Source organism: Morus notabilis, unplaced genomic scaffold (genome assembly GCF_000414095.1).
Source record: "Morus notabilis unplaced genomic scaffold, ASM41409v2 Scaffold991, whole genome shotgun sequence".
In the NCBI taxonomy this organism is placed as follows: domain Eukaryota; kingdom Viridiplantae; phylum Streptophyta; class Magnoliopsida; order Rosales; family Moraceae; genus Morus; species Morus notabilis.
In genome coordinates this window covers 129,553-137,571 of record NW_010366779.1, presented here as the reverse complement: position 1 = coordinate 137,571, position 8,019 = coordinate 129,553, and the positions used below count along the sequence as shown (strand labels likewise).

The following is an 8,019-nucleotide window of genomic DNA, read 5'->3' as shown; positions in this document are numbered from 1 at the left end:
AAAGACGGGAGAATGAGGGGCATAAGGACTAATTAAAATTAGTAGCAAAAGTTAAAAAATGTTTAGTAAATATCATATTAGTATAAATCAGATATTTTAACATAACCAAAATACCAAAAAAAAACCATTCAAATTCCTCTCTTTCCTCTAATCTCGTCTCTCCCTCTTCTCTAACCCTCTCTCTCTCTCTGTCACTCGCTCACTCTCACGAATCTGCTCTATGTTTGCATCCGTCTCCTTTGCGAGCTCTCAACCGCGATGCCGGGGCCGTCGCCGGTGCCGCAGGAGAATCGCCATCGGAGAAGAAAAGTAATGAGTTGACGCCAGACGGTGATGCTGCTTGCAATGGCCAGTGATTCCGGCCGAGGATCGCCGACGTCGAAACCATTGGCATCGCAGCAGTGTCGAGGAAATCAGCAAGTAGTTTCACGGCTGCTCCGTTGGCCGACGCCGTCGACGGTGGGCGGGTGGATGGGTGAGAGAGAGAGAGAGATAAAGAGAGAATTTTGTATGAACATTCTCAACGAGAGAGAATGGAGTAAAGAAAGAAAAGGAAAATGGAAAAAAAAAAAAAAATATATATATATATATATATAAATAAGGGTAAAAATAGGAAAGCAAATTAGGGTTTTAAGAATTGCTATTTACTAACTATGTAAAATAAATATGATTTTTACCGCCTAAGTTTTTGAAATTTAAATATGGGTTATTTGTATAACTAATTGGGCGGGCTCTTTACACATATAGCAAATTATAATATTATAAAAATAGTAAAATTTTAATATCATTATTTAAATAATGATTATATCATTAAATAGTATAAAATATAACATCATTATAATAATAATTATGTCATTTTTACTAATTTATGCCATTTTTATTAATTTATAATATTTTAAAAATTTTACTAAGAGGATGTTTAGTACTTAGATTCGTTTTCTGATTATAATCATGGTTCGTGGTTCGTTACAGTATTTTTTCTCATAAAAAATACACGTAAATTAAAAATAATTCTAATCACATGATTCTAATTCATGAACCAAACGTTTCCAATTTCAACTTAAAAGTATGAAATTTTGTCATGTTGTAATTATCTCCTTTTTTTTTTTTTTTTTTTGCTAATCTAATTGTCGCCCAATTTGAAAGGCGGTTATTAGGTCGGATTTCAAATGTTGGGCTTAAGTTGAGCCGAGTTAGCCCATTTTTCTGGTTTAGGATCGAACCCAACTCTTTGATCTCAAGCGACGTCTGGCCCAAAAAAGTTACTCTTTCATTTCCTCTTTCTTAGAACTTAGAACTAGAACCTGGAAATAACCGATAACAGCGCAGAAGCAACAGTGTCTGTTAAACCCTAAAACGATGAGAAGAAAGGGAAGCTGATAAGAACGAAGCAGTGCGGTGTCAATGGCGCTTCCCGCTTCTACTCTATTGCCCTCTTCCTCGCCTCCAAAATTTCCTGTAATTTTCTTCCTCTCTTATTTTTCTACATTTTTCTTTAGTATTTTCTGCAATTGGAGCTAATATTTGTTTTATTCACTAAGAGATTAGTACAAGAATCATGCATTTAAACGTGGTATTAATCATGGAATTTGAACTACATTAAAAACAAGAAAAAAACTGTTAATTTTTTATAATTTTTTCAGTCTGGTTTTTCGTTTCGACAAGATTTTGGGAAATAACGATCAGAAATGAGGATTCTACAACTACAACAATGAATTTTGTTTTTGTTTTTGTTCTTTTAGATAAAAGTAGTGTTTGGACAGCGACTATGTCAACTCCAAAGGAGCTTGTTCTTAGGCAATCGTCACTTGAACTTGTCCAAGCGCGCCATAAAAGCATCAATGTCGGAGTTTGGTGGATCAGAGGAGGTTAAGATGCAGATAAATGTCGTGAAGGAGAAGTTGCGGAAAGCGATTCCCGAATCGGTTAAGGAGGTTGAATGGAATAAGGCTTCTGATATACTGCTGGAGAGATTGCTTTCCCTTGGGAAACAAGCATTCAAGTGGTCGATTATTGTGTTGTTTGGTCTTAGCTCCGTATCGGATTTCGTATTTTCCGTCTCTAGGAATCAGGAATTGATTATCCCTTTTGGTCTCTTAGTCGGCTGCTTGCTGGCTGACTTTTTGAAAGAAACGTCTCAAGAAGCGTTTCCAAGCTCACAAGTATGTTTCCTAGTTATTATTTTTCGTTTTCCCTGTGTGTTTTTTTGCCTCATTATGAGTAATGCTTTGTTGGATTTTTCTTAACAGGGAAAAGGGTTGGACAGAAACCTCATTGGCATTGGTTGCTTCTTTGTTCTCGTCAAGACCGTCTCTGCGTATTTCGGAATACGGGGAAAGGTTTTTCTTTTGCAGGTTGCTAATGGTGGGTTCATGCAAGTTTTGTGGCTGTGGAAAACTTTACTCAAAGGGAAAGATGAAGGTGACCAGGAGAATTCTTCGTCAGTACAAGATACGTCTTTATTCGAGGCAAAAGACTAATTTTTCCCGTGTACACTGAGGAGTTTTATTTCTTATTTCTTCCCTTTTTGTTGATTATTTGTTCTCTCATAGCTGAAATTGGGGGAAAAAATCGTTCTTCCCATATTAGCCGAATGCTTATTCTTAGCTTATCATTTAAGCTTATAAATAGGCTAATTTAGTCTTTGTATACAAGTTGTACCGAGTATAAAATGCTAGCCATGAGCGAAGATTGAGATGCGTGTGTGCTAGGAATTGAAGAATTGTGTTTCCTGTTTTATGGAGTTTTCTCTTTCAACCTTTGGCATCTTTAAAGTCTATACCAATAGCATATTCATTTAATCTTCGCAAAAGTAATAACCGTACTTGTTTGCTCTGTTACAACTGTACACAATGAAAGAAAGAATACTCCCCCTACCATTTCCTTGCCGAAAAAAGAAACGAAGGAATCTTCGGGGGGAAATGTGAATGAAAGACGCGTAAAAGTCCCACAAATATGCCTCTGGAGTTTTGCATATGCAGCTAAATGCACCGCCTCACCGTTTCTTGAAGAATTTCTGATGGTGATATATTTCCTCTTCCAAGCACCATGTTCTCGCAGGCGCCATCAAAATGTATGAAATTCCATACAAATACATAAAAAATGCACCCCCAAAAAAGAAAAAGGAAAGAGCTCTCTATTTGCAGCTGGCTAGACGATCTTGATAGACCCATTTACTTGACTGTGTTCCTCTCCTGAAAAGTGAAAAGAAGAAACAGCCAAGTAATTACACCTTTGATTCCAGAAAGAGGAAGTCTTCCAAGCGTTGGATGAATCAAACCTGGCTTCACATTTTCTGGATCCCGAACGCTGTCGCCACCCTCATGATTACTTGAACTTCCAGATTTAAACAAGTCATGAGGAGTTAGTGTAAACTGGTAATAGGCTGAATGTAATTGTTGATAAATCTCTTCCATCTTCCCGGACTCTTCATCTCGCCGATCCATGTCGATAAGAACCTGCAATCAACCCAATTGACCATTAAACATTGAAATTGGTGCTACCAGGAAGCATCCAGGGACAAAGTCTGTTTTCACATTACTACCTCAGCGGCGTGGTTCTTAAATATTGGGTGAAATCTCTGCCTACAGTACTCGTTAAACAGAAGAGTGCAAATAACCAGCGGAATGGTGAAGCCTGATGAAACTGGTGATCTCCTTAGTCCGAACACCCCAAGAGCAATTATTTGCATAAAAACCAAGGAAAAGATTGTTGTATTGTGAACAATAGGCCAGAATAGTCCCCCGCTTTCGTATTTTGAGACATACACGTTAAGAATCTGGGAAAAGAAGTGTAGAATGTGCCATAAGAGTTTTCCCCTTTAACCATGAGTTTATAACAAAAGGGAGATGAAGAAAGCATGAAACGGCACGCACGGTAAGATTCTACTTATGCACTGCATAATATATGTATACAAATGCTGCCTATATGATGTATCAAAGAGCTTTGTGTCTGTACTTGTAGCCCAAGAAAAGAAAAATAAAATAAAATAAAGCATATTGGCATTGCAAAATACTTTAAATCTATCCATCGGCTTGGTAATAAAATTTTCAAAGCAACAGCATCCAAGAAGCAAAGTGCTGTTCATTTAACATAAAGCGCAAGGGAAGTTGACTGGAGAAGTGCAAACCTGGTTTCGATAGACAAAGTAAGCGAGTACGAAGTAGACCAGCAAGAAGGGCAATATTAAGGGAACCAAGATGGAACAAGTAAAGCCCAGGAATCCAAAAAGCAGAAGTCTCGGAATTTCAGTGTGATAGGGAAAAGACAGAGCGGCATCAGGCGAATCACTCTTGATTCTGAGTATAACTCGTTTAATCAGGTTGCAAAGAAGGGGAAATAATTGCATGACTTCGCATGCCAAGCTTGCCCAACCCGAAGACAAAACATAAGTCAAGAAGAAGCTAGCCTGCAAATTCGAAAACCATAAGCATGTGTAAGAGAAGAGCTTACCAACTTAACTTCTATATTCATGAGTATAACCAAAGAATGAAATCCAAAAAGAAACATTTATCGACAAAGGGCAGTGGTTTTGAGTTAAAATATGTAAAAGGCAGGGGTATGCACCTGCGCTGGAACTGCGTTGGCGAGCTGTGCAGGTATATCTTTCACACTAGAGAAGACACGCAATTGGCGGATGACAGACCCCGTAAAGACATTAACAAAAAAGACATTCCAGATTGTGAAGTACAAGATTTTGCAGCAGGCACTCTTTTTCCTACCACTTCGGGAGATGGACCCCTCCACTACCGAAAATAGCATCATAGTCGGCGGAACTGTATATAGAAATAAAATCAAGATCACACTGGGAAGGTAACCTGTTGCCAACTGGCTTACAAATTTCCTACAAGCAAGGAATTGGATAAGTTTAGATACAAATCTCTTATTCTGATGGGCATCTACCAAATAAACTGCAGTTTCTAAAAATCCAATCCATCATTTCAGTTCAAAATCTAATATAAAAATCTTCTACATCATGACCATCTCATAATTTTCAGAAGATAAAAGGAGATGCAACAAAGTCAATAAAGCAGAATAATTACAGGAATCTAGAAAAGCATACTATTTATAAGCTGTATCCAATAGATTAGTGTATTAAATGTCTAAATAGTAGTAAATACTATATTATCAGCATGTGTTTTTTCAAAAACATTATTGCACTCCAGGAAAAAAAAAAGGGGGAAAGAAAGAGAAAAAAACAAGGAAAGAAAGAGAGAAAAAACACGGGCTAATTATTGTGGTTTCTTTGTTTACAATAACTGTGACGATAAATGCCAATTCAAGTTGAATGGACGTATCCAAATTTTCAAGTCCATTTTTCTTTTTCATTAGATGAGCAATTTCAGTATTGCATGTTAACGAACAGAAGAGCGTAGTGGCTATACATATTCTTACTTCTTCAAAATTCCTTTAAGAAAAGGAAATGTTTGTTGTAGCTGCTCTAGTTGAGTCAAGCCTTGGACAAATGTAACTGGAATAAGAAACACAAGCATGAAGGCAATGGCAGCCATAAGAGTTGCTATTTTACGAATCCACAGCTGTCCATATGGTATCCACAGATTTGACCAATAAACATCATGAGGTTCTGGAGCAGAGTCTGTCACCCATAACATGGGGTTTGCTGATTGAAGAACCTGTGCAGCAACAACAGCAGCATAGCGAGTCTTGAAAAAGACGAAAGCAGCAGCACACTCCTGTATAAAGTACCGGACATGAATTAGACCACACTACTTCAATACTCATAAGTTTTAGTGATTTAGATTTTACTCACACCAAACAAAACACAAACGAATGTTCACAAAGATAAGAAAATGAGAAGTCAAAACCAATTCATAACAGCAAATATTCACACAAACACGCAAAATATACGACGATAGCATTACAAGAAGACAAATACAACAAAACCCCATCCTCATATTCTCCCTTCAGCTTTGTAGAAGATAAAGAGTAAATTAGAGCAATACACTTTTGTCCTAGGAATTACAGAAGCAACATTATGCCACAAAAGACCAAGCCAAATACTAATTTTCCGGGGGTACATGCATCATGCATGTACAACCTAAAAGTCAAAGTTAGTTTTATCAATCCAAGACAAATTTCTGACCTTTTTTCTTCCAACCAAATCCATGTCAACAAAGTCAGCTCTCTCCTCCTTGACAGTCTCCAACTCAGAAGAAAGCACCTTAAAAGAGTTGGTATGATCTGTACAAGGACCACATTGCATTAAACCTGGTGTACAATTCCTCTCAACAGAAGCAGCCTTCAAAACCATATACATCTTCTCGGCATCACTCTGCAAAGACAAGTGATAATGATTACATTTTAGAAGTACAGTCAACATAGGAATCCTAACACTGCATGCAATCAGACACAAGTAAACTCAATCCAAAAACCTCCATTTTTAACCAATTTGAATACAGCTCTTAAAAAAAGAAAAAACAAACCTTTAGTTCCATAATCACGGTTGCTAGGAATAAAGTAGTATTTTATTTCATCATATATAACGATCTAGAAGAAAATTCAGGATACATTAGATGCTCCCATCTCATTGAAGTCCCTAGATAAATGTGTTTGTACGAATGAGAAAACTTAGTAGCACGTTTTAAATTTGTGGAATTAGAAATAAAGTCTGAATGGAGACACAAGCTGAAAACTCAACCGAAAATAGCATTTACATGACAAGAGGGATGCAAAGGAACAGATGCAGTGAAAAAAAAAAAGGCATAGTAATTTTAGCTTATCATAAGGACCCAGCACGTAATTTACATATCCATCCGAAAACACACTATAGTCTGGATCCAAATGAATAAGCAGTTTTACTTTTAGCAGGTGCAGAAAAGGTAATGTCATCACATCCCACCTACCCAAGACAAAAACGTTCATGGTAGCATAAACGAAAACAAATACAACAGCCGTTAAAACAAAGTGAGATATGTCCATAAAAATCATTTAAGGCAGATGCGCACCATCAATTTTTGAATAGTACCAGCTCGATGCACCATTTGGTGGAACAAATAGCTTGATTCATGGTATTTCATAAAGAATTTTTTTACTGAATTACTATATGTGTCTTCAGCAGACCAAGGAATAGCACGAACAAGAACTGTAAAATGACTTGGGTTTGGAGGAGATTCAGTAATATGAGCAAGCCTCATTTTGGCAATGCTTCTGTACTCCTACAGAAAAAAAGGAAGAAGTTAGATAATGGACAAATGAAATTATAACTTCCAAAAGGTTCATGACAAAATTAGACATGTAACTAGAACCATAGATACTTACAAAATAAAGAAGCACACAAGCCGAGCAGGTTAGGATATATAATGTGAGACAATGTGTCCAGAGCCTGTGGAGTTTTAAAACGAAATAAAAACAAATTAAGCAATGTTTAGGCATAAAAGACCAAAAGAAACAATCAAACTGCACCACTTTTAAATTTCATACCACTTTGAGCCTTCTTGAACATTTAAGATGGTAAATACTTCCAAAGACTCCAAGGGAAATTCTTGGTACTGCCTCTTTTGACCATAATAATTCACCGGAAGCACCACAAAACAACCAATGATTGCAGCAATAGCAAAAATCCTAATACTGTAGGGCAAGAGACAGAGAGAGACAAAACAAAAAAAGGGTGAGAAATCACAAAACCAACAGATAGAAATTCGACTACAAATAAGAGACTGGGCTCAAACTGAACATGTAGTGACATAGATCAAAGTTTTGATATTAATGTGTAACTTGCCTGAAAACAACTACCCTGAGAAAAACCACAGCGTCCATCCCACCAATAGCCAATAAATCTTCCTCAGTTGTTACCCAGGCTCTCACTATCCAACTTGGAGAAGGAACAAATCTCTCAAAGCAGAAAGGGTCTGTGCGTCTTGAGCGACCGGAAGCGATCCTCCGCCCAAAGTACACTGTTACATTGCTTGGTTGTTTCCTCAATATGGAATAAAGTGATATAAGTATCAAGCAAACTGCTATATTGATTCCAGCAGAAGTCAAAAGAGCTGAAATATTCAT

At 37.1% G+C, this 8,019-nt stretch overlaps 2 protein-coding genes across 2 annotated transcripts; one reads left to right on the top strand and one right to left on the bottom strand.

Moving 5' to 3' along the window:
- Nucleotides 1–1,242: 1,242 nt before the first annotated feature.
- On the top strand, nucleotides 1,243–2,737 carry LOC21390505. The gene is made up of 3 exons (XM_010111128.2): nucleotides 1,243–1,458; nucleotides 1,743–2,162; nucleotides 2,250–2,737. Exons 1-3 carry the CDS (start codon nucleotides 1,405–1,407, stop codon nucleotides 2,478–2,480), a joined length of 705 nt encoding a protein of 234 aa, XP_010109430.1. The 5' UTR covers nucleotides 1,243–1,404; the 3' UTR covers nucleotides 2,481–2,737.
- A 29-nt stretch (nucleotides 2,738–2,766) lies between these two features.
- Nucleotides 2,767–8,019, bottom strand: LOC21390504 (CSC1-like protein RXW8). The gene is made up of 10 exons (XM_024174149.1): nucleotides 7,739–8,019; nucleotides 7,441–7,662; nucleotides 7,279–7,342; nucleotides 6,966–7,175; nucleotides 6,104–6,292; nucleotides 5,395–5,693; nucleotides 4,567–4,843; nucleotides 4,130–4,408; nucleotides 3,545–3,778; nucleotides 2,767–3,458 (listed from the first exon to the last, which is right to left on the bottom strand). The coding sequence occupies exons 1-10, from the start codon at nucleotides 8,017–8,019 to the stop codon at nucleotides 3,174–3,176; spliced, it is 2,340 nt and encodes a 779-aa protein (XP_024029917.1). The 3' UTR covers nucleotides 2,767–3,173.

What these genes read in the sequence shown, in the direction of transcription:
- LOC21390504 (XM_024174149.1), bottom strand. Translation starts at nt 8,019, where the DNA reads ATGAATATTTCAGCTCTTTTGACTTCTGCTGGAATCAATATAGCAGTT. An exon ending in GTACTATTCAAAAATTGATG is followed by an intron (nt 6,293 to 6,965) that starts GTGCGCATCTGC and finishes TTGTCTTTGCAG; the next exon opens with AGTGATGCCGAGAAGATGTA. An exon ending in CCAACGCAGTTCCAGCGCAG is followed by an intron (nt 4,409 to 4,566) that starts GTGCATACCCCT and finishes TCGAATTTGCAG; the next exon opens with GCTAGCTTCTTCTTGACTTA.
- LOC21390505 (XM_010111128.2), top strand. Translation starts at nt 1,405, where the DNA reads ATGGCGCTTCCCGCTTCTACTCTATTGCCCTCTTCCTCGCCTCCAAAA. An exon ending in CCTCGCCTCCAAAATTTCCT is followed by an intron (nt 1,459 to 1,742) that starts GTAATTTTCTTC and finishes TTGTTCTTTTAG; the next exon opens with ATAAAAGTAGTGTTTGGACA. An exon ending in AAGCGTTTCCAAGCTCACAA is followed by an intron (nt 2,163 to 2,249) that starts GTATGTTTCCTA and finishes TTTTCTTAACAG; the next exon opens with GGAAAAGGGTTGGACAGAAA.